Source organism: Marmota marmota, unplaced genomic scaffold (genome assembly GCF_001458135.2).
Source record: "Marmota marmota marmota unplaced genomic scaffold, marMar, whole genome shotgun sequence".
Taxonomy (NCBI): Eukaryota; Metazoa; Chordata; class Mammalia; order Rodentia; family Sciuridae; genus Marmota; species Marmota marmota.
This window is the reverse complement of record NW_026000138.1, coordinates 272,271-289,416: the sequence shown is the minus strand read 5'-3', so window position 1 is coordinate 289,416 and position 17,146 is coordinate 272,271. Positions and strand designations below refer to the sequence as shown.

At 60.7% G+C, this 17,146-nt stretch overlaps 1 protein-coding gene across 1 annotated transcript in view; it reads left to right on the top strand.

Moving 5' to 3' along the window:
• Aacs (acetoacetyl-CoA synthetase) overlaps nucleotides 1-15,978 on the top strand; it is a 51,276-nt gene extending 35,298 nt beyond the window's left edge. Inside the window, exons 14-18 of the mRNA XM_015502397.2 lie at nucleotides 133-258; nucleotides 3,064-3,133; nucleotides 3,750-3,808; nucleotides 4,580-4,782; nucleotides 7,989-15,978. Coding sequence (XP_015357883.1) covers nucleotides 133-258; nucleotides 3,064-3,133; nucleotides 3,750-3,808; nucleotides 4,580-4,782; nucleotides 7,989-8,126 — 596 coding nt within the window. The 3' untranslated portion in view covers nucleotides 8,127-15,978. The remainder of the gene's footprint in view (nucleotides 1-132; nucleotides 259-3,063; nucleotides 3,134-3,749; nucleotides 3,809-4,579; nucleotides 4,783-7,988) is intronic.
• Nucleotides 15,979-17,146: the final 1,168 nt, after the last annotated feature.

Here is a 17,146-nt window from a genome sequence, read left to right as displayed (position 1 = left end):
AGAGGGGGCCGGGGCTGGGGTGGACCCGAGTGTGGCCTCCTGGGAGCCCCACAGGCATGGAGTGAGCTGGGCTGGAGGAGCTGGGGAAGGAGGGCCGCAGAGCGGGGCCTGACCTCCCACTACCCTTGCCAGGGAAGGCCGTCTGGGGGGAGAGCGGAGAGCTGGTGTGCACCAAGCCCCTGCCCTGCCAGCCCACGCACTTCTGGAACGACGAGAACGGGAGCAAGTACCACAAGGCCTACTTCTCCAGGTTCCCAGGTGGGTCTGTGCCTGTGCTGTGCCCAGCCCGAGGCTGGGGCGGGTGTCCACGCAGGCTGCTGTTCCTGGATGTGTTCTGTCCCCTGTGTCAAGGGAGGCTCCCCTGGGCACAGCCGAGCCCCACCTGCCCCTGCACCCAGCCCCTTGCCGGCGCTGGCCAAGCCCCTGGTTTGCCTGCAGGTGGCCTTGGGAGGGTGGGGACCCCTGGGCTGGGTTCTCCTTCCTCCTCTTGCCCTGGCGCCACCGCCCAGCCCTTTGGAGGCGGAGGGAGAGGGCTTAGCATAGGGAGGCGTCACCGGCTTCTTGCTCCGGCCAGGGGAGTCTCTTCTCCCGGGGGTCCCACCTCCCTCTCCGTGAGTGGCCGCTGCAGAAGGCAGAATTCAGCAGGCCCCTGCCGCAGTCGCTCCGCTGGACGCTGCCTGCCCCTGGTTCACATGATTCTGCACACTCCGCGTGTGCGAGTCAGAACGTGGCCGGCGACTAAACAGGAGTGGCTGCGTCCTTGCGTGTTGGCCTTGGGTGCCAGCTTGGGGGGATGCTCCTCCCAAGCAGGGTGCAGCGTACCCGTGAGGCCCAGCCTCCCCTGCTGCCCGCCTGGTCCTGCAGACTCAACAGTGGGGATGTGCTCTTCCCTTCCCATGGCCCTGGGAGGGACTCCTGCTGTGGGAAGGGAGGTCACAGGGTTGGAAACTCCACTCGGAGATCCGAGATCCTTCCAGGAAAGGATGCCCCCTCGTCCTCTGCAGGGCTGCTCCTTGGAGACCAGCTTTGTTCTATAATTTTTGTCAGATGCAGGGATTTGTGTGATGAATGTCTTTCTGGACTAAGTTCAGGAAGAAAGCTCTTTTGACTCTGATATTCCTTCTTGGAGAAGACAAATTCTTTGTGTCATTTGTCCATTTTTGTCTTGGAAACTCAGAGCTGGAAGCCCTGCTCTGGGTCCTCCTCTTACCCTGGGTGGGTTTCTGGTCCCTTTGATTAATGACATCTTGATGCCTGGCGTCACAGAAGCTCCCCAGTACTTCCTGGGGACAGGAGACCCAGAATGGGACCTGGGGCTGCTGGCCATGGGCAGAGTGGACGGCCTCCTGCAGCACAGGGAGCTGCACAGAGAGCCTCCCTCCTGCACAGGCTCAGAGGCCTGCACCCTGTCCTGTCAGGGCAGATGCAGGCAGGCGTGTGCAGGGGGACAACCAGGGGATGGCCGGGGAAATCTGAGGGTTAGGACAGAGGGCAGGTGTCCCTTTGGTGTGAATTCTGAAAAAGAATTTCTATATGACTGAGGGCGAGTGACCCAGGGCAATGAGTGAGGGACACAGGAGTGGGTTCACAGGCCGTTTTTCTTCTCCTTATGGCTTATTTTAAAATATTTTTTAGGTGTAGTTGGGCACAATAATACCTTTATCTTATTTATTTATTTCTATGTGGTACTGAGGGTCGAACCCAGGGCCTCGCATGTGCTAGGCAAGCACTCTACCGCCAAGCCCCAGCCCCAAGCTTATTTTTAAAAAATCATAATAAACACTTAAAAATAAGTCAGAGGCAGACTTAAGAAGGACTCTTAGGCCTCGGCAGGGACAGACCCCGGGAGGCCTCCAGTGTCACCTACAGCCCTTCACAAAACCATGCTTCCAGGAGACGTGGGGCTGGAGTTGCAGCTTGGGTCCCGAAGTTCTGGCCGGGCACTGTGGAGGGAAGTGTGCTCTGGGGCCTATGCCAGCAGCCACTCCCTGTGTGGCCACCAAGGCCAGTGGCCTCCCGTGGACTCTCCACTCAGCTTGGCTTTGCAGGAGGCCGACGAGCTTCCTGGTGACATTTTCATAAAAGGTCTCCTGGGCGCACCTGCACCTTCCTTTTCCTCCGCATTTCCAGAGCCTTGGTCATCAGGCCCGGGCACCAAGCAGCCCAGAGAAGCCAAAAATGTCCCCTGGATTCAGGGAGACTGGTGCCACGCACACGTGACAGGGCAGGTGGGACTGCCCCTGGGTCTGCTGCACCTGAGGTGCTGCTCTTCTCTGTCGTACCTTCTAGAAGCCCACGTTTGACACCCTGGTGCGGATCTTCAGCCCGGGAGGCCGATGGCCCCCGTGAGCTGCTCCCTCCTCGCAGGGCCCTGGGTGTGGGGACCCAGCTCCCTGTAGTCAGGCATCGGTCGAGTCCCCACCAAAGACCCTGCGGGGCTTGTCGAGGGCTTTGTCCTGACACTGCAGGAGCCAGCGGGCTCATGAGGACGGTCCTCAGGGCCGTAGGTCAGCCCTGAGTCAAGTGGGAAGTGAGGGGCGGAGCCCTGCGTCGGCCACCCTGGGAGGCTTCCCTTCCCGGGCGGGGCTCCTGGGCTTTTCCGGAGGCTGAAGCCCAGGGGACGGGTTTGCTGGAGTTCCTCTCCGTGCTGGTACAGGAGGCTCCCCTGGCCACACGGCTGTCATCCCAGCCTAGCCCTGGCCCTCGCCTGGCCCCCACTGCCCTCCCCAAGGCCAGCCTTGTCTTACACTCAGCCCTCCATGTGCCCCGCTGCCCGAGGAGCCTGCACACTGAGTGTGGGCTCACTCTCCTTGTTCTGTGGCCTTGCTGGTGTCCCCAGGTGCTGTCTCCCCAGGTCCCCGTGTCAGAGCTGGGTAGGTGGCCATCCTGCCATGGGACTGCTCCTGGGGCAGGAGCTTCTGGTTCCCTGGGTCCCCTCTTGACCCCAGCCTCAGGTGGCACCTGTTTGGGCCTCGCGGTGTCCGCCGGCTGGCATCCCATCTGCCCCGGGCAGGCCACCTTGATTGCATTCCCTGAGTGACCGGTGGCTCTGCCTCTTCTCAGGTGTCTGGGCACATGGTGACTACTGCAGAATCAACCCCAGGACCGGGGGCATTGTCATGCTTGGCCGCAGGTGAGGCTCCGGTGGGCTTCCCTTCCCTGTAGGACCCTCCTGGGGGACCCGGGAAGGAGGCTCTTCCCTGGGAGGGGTGCCCCCCCCCTCCCCCGGCACCATGCCTGCCTGAGTGGGGTGCTCCGCAGCCCTGCTGGGGCCCTCCCCCACCCCTTCCCCAGCCCTGGGTGCTTTGTGCTTCCCACCCTGAGCCTGGGTACGTGTTGTCTCTGACCCAAGACCCTTCTGGGGAAGGGTCCCAGCCCTTGTCTCGCTGTCACGTGGGTGGACGTCCCCCATCTTGTGACCTCCCTGTACTGGGCTGACCCTGGTTCCCGACCCGGTGGGTTTGGGTTGTGGGGGATTCGTGGGGTGAGAGGCCCAGGGCAAGGCCTGGCCAGTGTCTATCACTGGAGGGGGGCTGTGTGTGGCCTTGTCCCCAGTAGGGAGGACACTGCCGGTGAGAAGGGTGGTGAGGGCTGAAGTCTGTGGACAGGGGCCCCTTGATGTCCAGGGGGGCCGTGGGACGCGGAGGGCTGGCTGTGGGAGGTGAGGCCCTTGCCAACTGGCCTGCTGGTGCCTGGGTGGGACCTGGACTTGCTGGCCACGGCTCCTCTCACGCCCTGCCTCTCTCCAGCGACGGCACACTCAACCCCAACGGAGTGCGCTTCGGCAGCTCGGAGATCTACAACATCGGTACGCCCCACCCTCCCTTCCCCCCAGGACCCAGGCTTGGGTCCTAGGCAGTGCCTGTGGGTCGATTCCTGGTCAGCTTCCTTGTGGCTTGACCAGGGTGAGGATGGACATTTAAGCACAGCTTCTTGCCTGTGGCCCAAACCGAGACCTAGACCTCAGAAGGGCTGTAGGTCACTCGGCCCCTTCCCTGTCACATTCCCTCCTCACGGCCAGCTGACGGTGTCTAGGCTTAAAGGGTGAGGGAACAGAAGCACAGAGAGGCTGTGTGAGTGCTGAAGGCCACACAGCACCTTGCAGACACCAGGTGCAGTCAGTGCAACCTTCGAGTCTCATGACCGCCCAGTGGAGTCCCCTGGGGCACGCTGAGCTGCCTGACCCAGGGACTTGAGCCCCACCCAGGCCCTGAAATCAGCCTTCTTGGGAGGGGGTTGCCTCTGGTGCTCAGGCCAGCGCCCAGTCTGTACGGCCAGGGTAGAGATGCCTGGCCTCCCCCATAGAGCCACCGCAGGGACCTTCCCAATTGTAGTTGTCACTGGCAAGCCCGGCCCACATGGGCTCCTAGAGGCCCTGCCCAGTCCAGGTGAGGCTGAGCACTGGCTCCCAGCAGTGGCTGTCCTCCCACTTGGTTATGAACATCCCCAGGGCACTTTCCCAGGTGGGCTGAGGACAGGATGTGGGCTTCCCTGCCAGGTTGGTGGCCAGGCACCCTCCCTGCCTTCCGCCCAGTTGATGGGTGTCCCCAGCTTACAGAAGGGCCTTCTGTCTCCACAGTGGAAGCCTTCGAGGAGGTGGGGGACAGCCTGTGTGTCCCCCAGTACAACAGGGACGGCGAGGAGAGGGTGATCCTCTTCCTGAAGATGGCTCCGGGGCACGCCTTCCGGCCCGAGCTGGTGAAGCGGGTCCGCGAGGCCATCCGCCTGGGCTTGTCGGCACGCCATGTGCCCAGCCTCATCCTGGAGACCCAGGGCATCCCGGTACGTGCCCAGCCTCGTCCTGGAAACCTGGTCCCTTGGCCAGCACTGGAGCTGGTGCCTGTGTCGGGGTCCTGGGGCCAGCAGTGCCATCCTCCCCTCCCCTCCCCTCCAGGACGGCTTTGAACCGCCTGATGACACGGGTGTGCCAGGGTGAGGCCGCCAGGCTGTGGTGAGGACCTGGGCCCAGCTCTGCGGGAGCTCTGGGCGCCCGCCCTGCGCAGAGGCAGGTCCTCAGCTGCACCCACCCACCTTGCTCGGATTAGGGGAGGAGACAGGTCCCTCAGAGGGTCACAGCGACCTCCTGCATTGCTGAGCGGTGCCTCTGGGTCAAGCCCCAGGGCACCTGTGCGCACAGAGTCCCCAAGATGGTGGCCGTGGGATGAACTACAGAAGTGCTGCTTGTTCAGAGGGGCAGTGGCCTTGGGGGTGGTGGCCTTGGGGGCAGTGGGCTGTGTTTTGGCGAGTGTTGGGGGCTGCGGTGGGATGCAGGCTCACCTGGAAACGGCTTTGGGGACATCAGGGCCTCTGCCACACACTGACTTGGGGACCCCTCAGCAGCCTGGGTCACTGTCTCTGCCTTAAAGAGATGCTCTGGTGTCCTTGTGCCACCTCTGCAGGAGGGGCGGGCGCTGCTCCTCCTCTTCCCACTGGGGACAGCGGCTGCCCTCTTCCCCTGGACCCACGTCCACGTCTGTGGTGCTGGGCTCCCTTCCTTGTGTCCTTGTGCCTCGTCATGGTGGCTGTACGGAGAACCTGCTGCTGGGAGCTTCTGTCCTCTCCCTGGTTGGGGACTTGCTGACAGTCTGTGGAGACGCCAGCCCCTTGGGGGGAGATGGACGCCTGGGGTCGTGGCCCTGCTGCCCCCGTGAGGTCTCGGTGCTCCTTCAGCCAGCCGGTTCAGGGCCCAGGGCTCCATTCTGTCCCCTGGGCTTGTTGAAGAGCCACGTCTTCTCGCCAGGTCCTTCCCAAACTGCGCCTGAGCCCTGGCTCGTCATCCTCCCTCCTCCAGCCTCTGTCCCCTGCTGTCCTGGCCTCTCGCTGCCCATACCAGCTGCCCCTGCTTGATGGAGCACGAGGTCACCGTGAGGCTGACCAGGGCTCAGGGAGGGGCTCCCTAGTGTCCTTGGGCCAGGGGACAGTCACCGGGAGCTTGAGCCACTTTCAGGAGAGGCCAGCTGAGTTCCTGTTGAGTGCTGGGCCTTGCTGGAGGCGGGAGGGCCCCTGCATGGGGAGCCCCGGGCTCCCCAGCCTTGCCCAGGCGAGGGCCATGGTCTGCCCACTGGAGCAGTGCCGCTCCCACCATAACAACTGAGGGCCCTGGGAGTGCTCGGGAGAGATGAGCGGGACCCTCCCCATGTCTGGGCTGTGGCGTGAGGAGAGGGCTTGGGACAGAAGGGACAGCTGCGAGCCCTGTGGGATGGGACGGTCCTGGCTGGCACTCCCTTAGGCCCGCCTTGGGGCCACTGATGGGCGTCCCCCAGCCTGGTCTGCACCCCTGAGCTGGGCTGTGACAGTGCTGGCTTGGCAGTGCAGGGGCCTCAGGGCCTGAATGTCAGCCTGGTGGCTTGGCTCTCACTGTCACTGGGGCCAGTCAGCCACCTGCCCCCTCCACCTCGTGGCTGGGCTCCAAGAGCAGAGAGGTGGCTTGTGGCCCACTCAGCCCCCCTGGCTCCCTCCCATCCCAACAGCGTGCCTAACCCCTCTGAGTTGCCGCGTCACTGTCACCCACCGCTGTCCGCAGGGCCTGGGGGGCTGGGGGCCAGGGCTTCTCCCTGCTCGGCCTGTGCTGGTGAGCGAGAGAGAGCCTGAATCTGAGTGAGCGAGTGTGTAAGTGACTGAGAGTGTGTGTGTATGTGTGTTAGTGAGCGAGTTAGTGACTGAGCCAGTGTGTGACTGAGCAAGCAGGGCAGGCAGGGAGGGAGGCAGGGAGGGAGGGACACTGGTGGCTGGGACAAGCTTATCTTCTTGGTCCCCCTTACTGATGAGGAAGCTCAGAGGCAGGCCCTGTCTGATGGAGGGGAACCCAGTCTTTGGCTGGTTGGCCACTGACTCTAAAGAAAGGCCTTGAGACTCTGGTCCTGATGAGGGGCCTGGGCGTGGAGTCCTGCTGCAGGGCCCCAGGTAGCCACCAGTGTCCCCGTTCCAGGGGCCTCTCCCTGGTCACCTGGGTGCTGGCCTGCTGCTAGGAGGGCTCTCGGCTCTTTCTGGCCACCAGAGGAGGCTGTTGCCAGCACATGAGCCCCACATGAAGTGTGGCACAGCCCCCGGGAGGTGGCACCATGAGGGCCTATGGCACATGCTGGAGTGACAGGCAGCCCCTGGGAAGCTGGCACTTAGATCCTTAACTGGTCACACATCAGCTGAGTCTTTCCAGTGCATGAATATTAACTGCACCTTGGGTAAAAACTGGTGTAGAACTTGGGCGCCATGGGGCCTGGGGCTGCAGGGCTGTGGCGGTCCTGCCCATGGGCACACGCGGCCCAGCCTGCTGGGTTCCCGGTGGAGCTCGGCTGCCGATCCCAGAGGGAGCCCTGTACATTCGGGAAGAGCCCGGCCATGAGAAGAGGCCACAGCCTCCTGGGCTGGGTGCCTCTGGGGGAGGTTCCTGGAACTTGGGGAGGCCGGCAGGTCCAGCCCTGGAGGGCAGTGCCCCCTGAGGTCAAGGGCGGGCCTCGTAGTGTAATGTAGTGGATGACGAGGGCGTGGAATGAAGTAAGAGTCAGCCATAATGGAATACCATAGCCAGGCCCTCTGAAGCATCTTGTGGTGACCTGTGTCCCCTGCTCATGGTCCCTGGGGCAGGCACAGTCACCCTCACTTCATGGTGGAGGAAGCCAGCTCAGGCGAAGGGATTTGCCACAGGCCCCCAGGCGGGGTGGCAAGGTCACATCTTCATTAAAAACTTCCTGCTCAGGTGCCTGTTGGGAGTCGGGGATGAGCCATGGATTCCCACCCTGTGCTCTGAGAAAGGGCCCAGTGGCGACTGTGTGCCCACTTTAGGACCAGCCGGGGTGTGACATTTCGAGCCGATCGTGTGACGGGCATTAGGAAAGTCAGTCTGGGCCTCATGGCATCTCTGGACGCTGGTGGGGGCAGCCCGGGAGGCTCAGGAAGCATGTGAGGGTGGCTTGTGAGTCCCGGGCAGCCCTGCTCGCTCTCCCTGCCTGGGCTTCACCTCTGTGCTCTGTCTCCTGTCTCCCATGCAGTACACGCTCAACGGCAAGAAGGTGGAGGTGGCCGTGAAACAGATCCTGGCGGGCCAGGCCGTGGAGCACCGCGGGGCCTTCTCCAACCCCGAGACCCTGGACCTGTACCAGAACATCCCGGAGCTGCAGGGCTTCTGAGCCGCCTGGGCACGCCGCTCACGGTCAGCAAACTACTCACACACCCACAGCTGTGGGGGGCATGTGGCCAAGCACTCCCTGGCCTGGGGCATCATTTCTGCTTCGGAGTTCAGTCTGGTGGGCACCGAGTCTCATGCGCAAGGACGGAGCTGACCTTCGGACTGGAAGGCAGGTTGGCCCACCGTGGCCTGTCCCTGAGCGCTGTCTGCACATGGCCTTGCTCACCCTGCGAGAAGGCCTTGCGGTGCTGGCTGGCCCAGGTGGCAGCGCCCACCCAAGGAGCGGCATAGCCCAGCCTGCGGGCCCATGTCCTGTTCCCCTCTGTGAAGGTGCAAACAGTCCCTTCCCAAAGCCTCGACGCCTGGCCCTCCCGCTTTCCTCAGGGCACCTCCACCATGGGGCACTAGTCCTACCAGGGACACCTGCCTGGCTTGTCACCGTCTTTCCACAGCTGGCCATTGGGACCCCAGGCCAGGACTCACGCACCGCGTCACACCCCGGCCAAACAGCACCTCCTGGCCCCGGACCGTGGACTTTGAGTGGTTAGGGTGATTCTGTGTTGGTTAGGGTTCTGATGGGGACCATTTGGTGCTGCCTGTGCACCCTGTCACCCTTGGTGCCCTGGAGAGCCTTCTAGGCTGCACAGCAGGCAGTGTGGTCACCGTGTTTCTGGCCAGCAGGGCTGCCTGGGCCTCTGGGAAAGGCCTCCTTGCACTTGCTCCACCTGAGAGCCCTCAGGACATTACTGTTGAAGTCCTGTCACCGGCACTTGTCAGGGAGTCATGGGTCTCAGCAGCTGGGCGGGTGGCTTGTGCCTCTGAGGTCAGCATGCCCACGGATGTCAGGAGCCCTGGTGTTGGCCCTGTGGTCAGCGGAGCTGAGCACAGGAGATGCCTCCTCGAGTCCTGTTCTTCTAGGTCATGAGAACACAGGGGAGCACTGGAGGGTTCACGCAATAAATAACAGTGTGCACCACGCCTGTCGGGGCCGCTGTGTGTCCTCTTTGAGGGTGTGGCCGGGTCTCTGTGCACCAGGCTGGGCTCTGCTGTTGGGGCCCCCATGTCCTTTCTAAGGACGTGGCCGGGTCTCTGTGCTCTGCTGTCAGGGGCCCCATGTCTTCTCTGGGGACATGGCCGGGTCTCTGTGCTCCAGGCCAGGCTCTGCTGTCACGGGCCTGCTGTGTCCTCTCTGGGGACATGGCCGGGTCTCTGTGCACCAGATGAGCTCTGCTGTCAGGTGCTGCTGCCACTGTGCCCTGGAGCTGCTCAGCCCAAACCCTGGCAGCCCTTTAAGACCCCGGGCTTTAGCCATGGGCTAGTGGCCAGCTGGCCACAGGCACTGCTGTTGGTGTGAGGCCAGCACCCTACGGCTCCAGGTCCTGTCCTGTCACCCCCTATGTCCTGCTCCCTGCCGTCCCCAGTGCATGCTGTCTTGGTCTGGTCACGTGGTCACTGGGCGGCCATCTCCCTCCCTGTGTCTACAACGGCAGGAAGGCAGAAGCCGCGGGGGCTGGGCAGAGCAGAAGGCCTGTCTCCTGGATCCTTTCAGCAGCAAAGCGATGGCTCTCTGGGACATCACTGTCTCGTGTGTGCAGCCTCAGGGGCCAGCTCAGACTCTTGGCCGCAATTGCGGGGGGATGGGGTGCTCCGACAGGAACGCCACCCTCGGTGTCAGCTTCTCATGGCCATTGTGACCCACTTCCCCCGCTTGCTGTGGGTCTGGGAGTCAGAGGTCACCACTGCTGGGCGGTGGCTGACCCTCCACCTGCAGCTGCCGTGGCCCCGGAGCTGTCCTTGTGCAGCGGCCCAGCACCAGGCCAGCCACAGGACCCTTGTGACCGCCCTGGGAGTGACCTAGGGTATCGTCCCCATTTCCCACTAGCTGAGGAGCCAACGAGGCCCCCAACACACATCCTGCAAACCACGTCATGCCCCAGGGTCTGGGGTGAGGATGGACATCTCCGGGGCTGCTCCCTGCTAACCACCTGCTGCTGAGGAGCAAGGAGCGGCCGCTGGGAAGGTGGAGCTGCCTGGGGAGGCCGAGCTCAGGCCCTGCTGCCCCTGCCAGGGCTGGGGCCACCATCCACGAGGCCCTGTTCTCCTGCCAGGTGCTTAGGGACACCTGCTGCATCCATGGCACCCGAGGAGGCCCAATTAGTGTGCCCTTTGCTTCCTGCAGGAGGCCCAGGCTGACTGAGCCCCGCTGGACAGCTTCATTAGTGAGTGGCAGATGGGCTGGAACCACAGCCACTGGTCACAGGTGTGGAGCTGCCTTGGCTAAGACTCTAGAGGACCCCCAGCTGCTGGCTGGCTGCCCTCTCCTCGCTGGGATGGGCAGGCTGCCCCGCCCCTCGTCCTCCTTCCCTCCCCCCAGGCCCTGCTGGAGCAGCTTCACGGTGGCCTGCCCAGGGCTGTCTCCCAGGTGGGCGGGAGCTCTGGCAGCTGGCCTGGTCCAAATGGGCACCCTCCTCCCCTGCCCAGCTCCCTCCTGCCTGGGCAGGTGCTCTCACGGGGCAGGAGCTGGGGTACCTGCCCCCTTCCTCCTCACTGCACCGAGCGCCGGAGATGGGTCCCCGTGGGCTTCCTGTCTGCCTCACCTGCAGGTGACCTGAAATCCACTCCTCTTGGGCCCGGTGCATCTGCCTCTGTCACAGGCTGCAGGGGGACAGAAGGGACCCTCCCTCAGGTCTTCAGATGCTCCTCCAGGGCCTTGTGAGTTGCGGGGCCAGGCCAGGGGCGGTCGCCCTTCGGTCTGGTGGCTACACCGTCCTCTGTATGAAGGTCTCATCCACACTGGGACAGGGGCGTGGAGGAGGGGCCTTGTCCACTCTGCTCATGTCGTCCGGCCATGGCCATTTCACAGTGTGCTCAGCTGCGTGGGAGTCTGAAAGGCATCTGTCCAGACAGTGCTGGGCCCTCCCGCGACCATCCGTGGCAAGGAAGGGCGGGCATGGTGACTGGTGACGGCCACAGTCCCTCCCATGGGGGAAGGGCCTCTATGTCCATCTCCAGCCCCCTCCCCACGGGCAGGGCACTTTCCCCTCTGGGGCCCCTGACCGGGGGCTGGAGAGCTGAGGCAAGGCCTGATTGTGCCCAAGGCTCAACAGCCAGGTAGGAGCTTGCAGGTCGGCTTCCGCCACGCTAGGCTGGGGGAGTGTGAGTGTGCATGCACCCAAGTGAGCAGCGCACGGGTGTAGACGTGTGACTATTGTCTGTGCACATGCACCCTTGAGGCCAATGTTGTGCACATATTGGCCCCAGCAGGACGGGCCGTGGGCACCCTGCATGCTGCCTGTGCTCAGGGCGAGGACAGAAGCCCAGTGACCATGGCAGGTGAGTGGGGAGGCTCCTCCAGTCGCAGCTGCCAAGGCCAGAGGACACTGGCCTGACCCTCTGTGTCTTCCAGTTCAGGAACAACTTTCTGTGTCCCAATTGGATGGTTTTTCTTGGGGGCTCCGCAGGACCAGGGACTAGCTCTGTCCTAACTCATGTGCCCACCTGAGTGTGGGGTCCCACAGGGGCCAGGTCGCGGAGGCCGCGGCTGTGGGGGTGCAGCTAGCGTGCCTCTCCTGGGGACACCAGAGCCACTGTCCGAGAGTGTGATGCCACCATGTGAAGACTGGAGGGCCACCAGTCAGGCAGAGGCCTGCGAGGGGACCACCTCATCTAGAGGACGGCAGGGGCCCCGTGGGGACTGCAGGGCACGTGAGTGGGGAGCGGCTCCAGGTGGTGGGTCGTGTTCTGAGGGCTCCAGGAGGCCACTGGGACTTGGGCCCAGCAGTGCCCTGGCTGGCTGGGCGCTCGCTGTGTGGGGCCCAGGGCAGTGCCTCCGCCTGGCCTCCCCTGGCCTCTGTCTGGCAACAGCTTCAGGCACAGCTGCCGCCCTCCCCTCCTCTCTCCCTGTCACCCCAGCACCTGCGCGCAGAGCAGAGTGGCCCACCACAGAGCCCTAGACGCAGCAGAGCCATCAAGAGGCTTTAAGGAGCTGTGCTCCATCCTCTGCTAGCCACAGCTGCCCTGGGTGTCCGCACACACCATTTCTAACAGCCTTCGGCCATCTTGTCCCCGTCATGGGCAGTAGTAAAGGCCTGTGAAGGAGGTGTCCCCACGCTCCTGGCCACGCTGGCTCCGTGGTCATAGCTTCCCCTGTTGCATGGCCCTCTGGTCACTGCAGAGGTGAGCAATAGTCCAGTACTCCATCAGATGACCTCTAGGAGACGTGGGTGGCTCACTGTGCTCTGGAGAGGCTTCCAGGCTCTGTCCCCTCTCGTCCCTCTGTCTGTCCCTTCTCTTGTCTCACTGGCTCAAGTAGCACAGCAGGTGATTTCGGGAGTGTCAAAGAGGGTGGCCATTGTGGGCCCCGCATGGTATGGGCCAACTTCCCTGCAGCCCTGGGCTCTCCTCTGCCTGCTGGCTGCGGTCAGGGCACGGGCGTCCACTCCTCTTTTCATTTACGACTGTGGATTTTGTTGGCGACAAGTAACAGAAACCCCAGCACCAACTGGTCTCTCGTTAAGTTGCTTAGGGCCTTGATAAGTTGCTGAGGCTGGCTTTGAACTTGTGATCCTCCCCCCTCAGCCCCCCGAGTTGCTGGGATTACAGGCGACAGCCACCACACACACAGCCTAAATAGCTTTTTAAATGTCAGTGTGTCCCAAATATTGCATATCTGGAATTCAGACGTAGCTGGGCCTCCCACAGTTTCCTGACTTGAGCAGCCCCATTTACTGGAACCAAGTGCCTACACCTGAATGGTGGCTTCACCCCTGTGTGACCACAGGCAGGTTACTCGCCCTCTCTGAGCCTTGTTTCCTCCATCTGTAGTGCAGGTATTAAGACTGTTATTAGGTGGCGGGGTTGAGGCGGTGCCTGTCATTTGTGCTGGCTTGTAACAGGTACACACGGGATGCCAGCTACCCTCATGTCACCATCTCCTGTCTCCACTTCTGTGCAGACTTCGGTCTTTCATTCTTAGGTAAAGAGTCTCCTTGGTCGGCCCAAGGTCACATGCCCATCTCTGAACCAACTGTGACATCTGGGGAATGGGAGGTTCTGATGGCAGTACCTGGGTCATGAGCCCACCCCTTCCCTGGAGGATGGGCAGGTGGGCTGAGAGTGGGGAAGCTGCACAGGAGACCTGGGGTGCCGGGGTCGGGGACATGGTTGCCCTGGCATCGTGAAGTGGCTGAACCCCAGGTCAGGAAGGAGCACTGTGCTGGCCTTCAGCTGTGGAGGCCTCAGGAGTGAGTCCGAGAAGGCCCGGCTTTGGGAGGGCAGAGGATTGAAGGCCGGCCTGGCTCCTGCCTGAAGGAGCCCAGATAGGGTTCTGGAGAAGTCTGTGTGCCTGGTCCTGGGTGTCCCTGCATAATGAAGGCAAATGACACTGGCTTGTTCTGGCTGGAGGCCCGCTGGTGCAGAGGGAGGCCAGCCTCCTGTGGGAGCCTCTGGGTGAATCATCGGTGAGATGGTGGCCCTTGGAGCTCCACGTCCTCTGCCAAGAGAGGCACCCGGGGGTGGGCAGGCCAGGAGAATGGCAGAGGTGCCCGGCCCTTCCCATGGGGGTGTCTGGCGCCTCCGTGGTGGCTGATGAGTGGTTTTCTCATGGGGTATGGCAGAGGCGATGCCCAGGGACGTAGGGGCAGGGCAGGTGTCGGGCAGGTTTCTGTGATGGTAACAAAAGCACCTGAGGTTAGCAGCTTATAAAGAGGAAGGGTTGATTTGATCACAGCTTTGGAGGTTCCAGCCCCACGAGCAGTTGGCCCCACTGTTTTGGGGGCCTGTAGTGAGGCCACGCATCATGGAGGAATCCCAGGGCAGAGCAGAGGGGGTGCAGAAGAGATGGGAAGGGAAGGGGCCAGGGGGCCAGGGGGCCACCATCCCCTTCAATGGTACACCCGGGGATCTGAGGACCTCCCCACGCCCCCCGCTCTTAAAGGCCCCACCCCCTTCCAGTGCTGCCACACTGGGGAGCACCCTTTGCCACATGGGCCTTGGGGACATTCTCGCCTTAATGTGTGCAGCTCTGTCTGGCTTCTGGATGCTCACGTGGAGGAGCCCCACCGTGGAGAAGGTGGACTCCCGGGGCCACCAGGCTGCAGGAGCCTCGTGCAGGGGTGCAGGTCAGCAGCTCCAGTGGGGCCAGGCTCCTGCAACCCCTTCCTGGCACGTGGTCTTTGGAGAGAGCTTCTGGGAAGAGGGAGAGGATCCCCTTTGGGTGCTTCCTGTTTGGGCGCCTTTCCTTGGGTGGTTCCCAAGTGTCTGGATTGATTAAAAAAAAAAAAAATCATACCCGGGTGAAAAAGATCAATCGTGAGTGCGGTTTCCACGTGGCTTTGACACCATCACAGACTCCCATATGCCTAGAGCCTCTAATTAGATCTGGAGTGAGGATCAATTCACGTGTCATGAAATTTTAAAAGACAGCGTTCCATGAATGGTTCTTCCTATTATTCCAGCCTGATTGAAATTGTGGGTTTTTAAAAGGTGCTATTTATACTCTTAAGACAATGGGGCTTTCAAACGATTCTGACTCCTAAGTTCCTATGTGATTTCCAGAGGAGGGGAAATTTTGAAATTTTTCATAATGAATGTATCTTTGTGACTTTTCTTCATTTTTTTCTTTCTTTCTTTTTTTTTTAAAATAACCTGCCTCAGCTGCATCTCACTCCCCCTTGGATGGGGACCTCGGGTTCTTGCCAAAGTATGTATCACATAATTGCTTTCATGTTCAGACTCAGCAAGAGTGCGTTGTAAATGGCCGTGACACAGAGGTGACAATTCTATTAGTCCTGCGTTTTTGCATGGTTGACCTTGCAAATTGAATCCGGGAGGTCAGCGCCTCTGCCTGGCTGCTGGACGCCACGCGTGCAGTTGAGGGGCATGACAGGGAAGTGGGGCTGAGGCCTCCATCTAGGTCTCTTCCCAGCTCCCCAGACGGAAACAGCAGCCCATGATCGATGGACTCCTGTCCGCTGTGGCGTTATTAGCCACTCTGTCAAGGTGACAATGTCATTTTTAATATTCTGTCTTCAGACGCCGGTTTATTTTTAGGGTATGAGTTAGCCAGCCTTCTCGGAGGTAGAAAGACGAAAGATGCAGGGGATGGTCCTCAACCCTGGGTGCTGGGGAGCTTTTTAACAAGAGCCATCCCCATGGGGGTCCTGGGCAACTGTTAGCTCTGTCCCCACTGGAGTTCATTTCTGTGTACAAAGAAACCGGGCTTGGGCGAGGACACAGGGAAACTTGAACCCTTGTGTGTGGCTGCTCAGAATGTAAAATGGTGCAGCCACCGTGGAGAAGAGCGTGGGCCCCTCAGGAAGTCAAAGACCTGCCCTCACACAGATGCCTGCATACAGCGTGCGTGGCCTCCTTCACCGCATCCCGAAGGCGGAGGCGGCCACAGTGTCCTGCATTAACAAGGTGTGGTGCAGCCACTCCATGGCACGTGGTCCAGCCACAGAAATGAATGAAGCACAGAGAAGTGCTGCCAGGTGGCGCTGGTGAACACTGCACCGCTGACAGGCAGCACAGTGCCCGGGACAGAGCACGTGGCTCTGGCTGCACGGGCACCTACGACAGTGGACATGGCAGAACTGGGTTAGCAGGACCTGGGGGAGATGGAGTGAGGAGCTGGCATCTGATGGGCTGGGAGGTTCAGCTGGGGAAGAGAAGTTCTGGAAACTCACAGGAGAGATTCGCACCGCATCGTGAATGTGCTGAGAGCCCCTGCATCTTGGCATCGCATGCTGCCGTTCAGTTGTATGCTCAAAAATGACTAACGTGGTAATTTTGACACTTTATATAAAGTTATGTATATTTTTACTACAATAAAAATAACTGAGATGTCGACTTAAGCTTCTGCAGTGGACTATATATATGTGTTGTAGCTCAACCATAAAATGCCGGTTTCCAGGCCCAGATCTCGATTTTAATGGTTTGAGGAAAAGCCTGAGTATCAGTGCTTCAGAAAAACTTCACCAGGAGGAAGTTAGGGTCTGGGAAAAGGGGCAGAACTCAGGCATGAAACTCCCTCAAGACTGAGTCGGGACTGGGGTTTCACGACCAGTGTGGTCTGCACAGATGGGTGAGTTGTGAGCAGAACAGAACCACTTCTAGGCCTCCAGGGGTCTCCTTTACTGTTTGGCATGGGCGTTCCCTCGACCCTGGTCCTGAGTGACATATGCTCTCATGCTGGGCCTTGCATGATGGATGGGATTTGATGAGGACAGGAACTGGATGATCCCATTGACCTCGTATCAGGACTTGGGACATGATATCTGGGGGTTTCTTGGCCTTCTCCTCATGGTCACAAGATAGTTGCTGCAGCTACGACATCTTACACACCGATGTCACTGACAGCCGACCAGCGCGGTGAGGCTTCTTTTTGTAGCTGTTTCTTATTTTTAAGGGGAAAAAAATTTCCCCAGAAGATCCTCAGCAGCCTTCCCCTCCAATTCACTCACCATAATGGTCTTGTGCTCACCCCTCGCTCCAAAGGGTGCTGGGAAGCAGGTACCTGGGTTCTTTTTGTGTTTTTCCTTTTGTGTTTTGACATGATTTCAACATTAATGGAAGACTGTAAGAATAGCAAAACAGTTCCAGCCATCAGACCCTAGGGTTGGAGCCGTGAGTTGCCTCCTCTCTCTCACACACACATGCATTTTTCTGAATTGTCGAGTTGCAGATATTCCTTTATCCTGGTTAGTCAGCTTTGTGTCTCTGTGACCAAAAGACCTGACAAAAACAGTGTAGAGTAGCACAAGTTTGTTTTGGCTCAGTTTCAGAAGTCAGTTTGTGGTTGGCCGACTCCATGGCTCCGGGCCTGTGGTCAGGTGGACGGTCATGTCAGAAGGGTGTGGTGGAGGGAAGCAGCTCCAGACATGGCCACCAAGAAGCAGAGAGCGCTGCACTCGCCAGGGACAACATGTAAACCCCAAGGCAGCCCCCAGTGACCCATTTCCTCCAGCCCCACTCCACCTGCCTACAGTTATGGCCCAGTTAACTGATTGGGTTGAGGCTCTC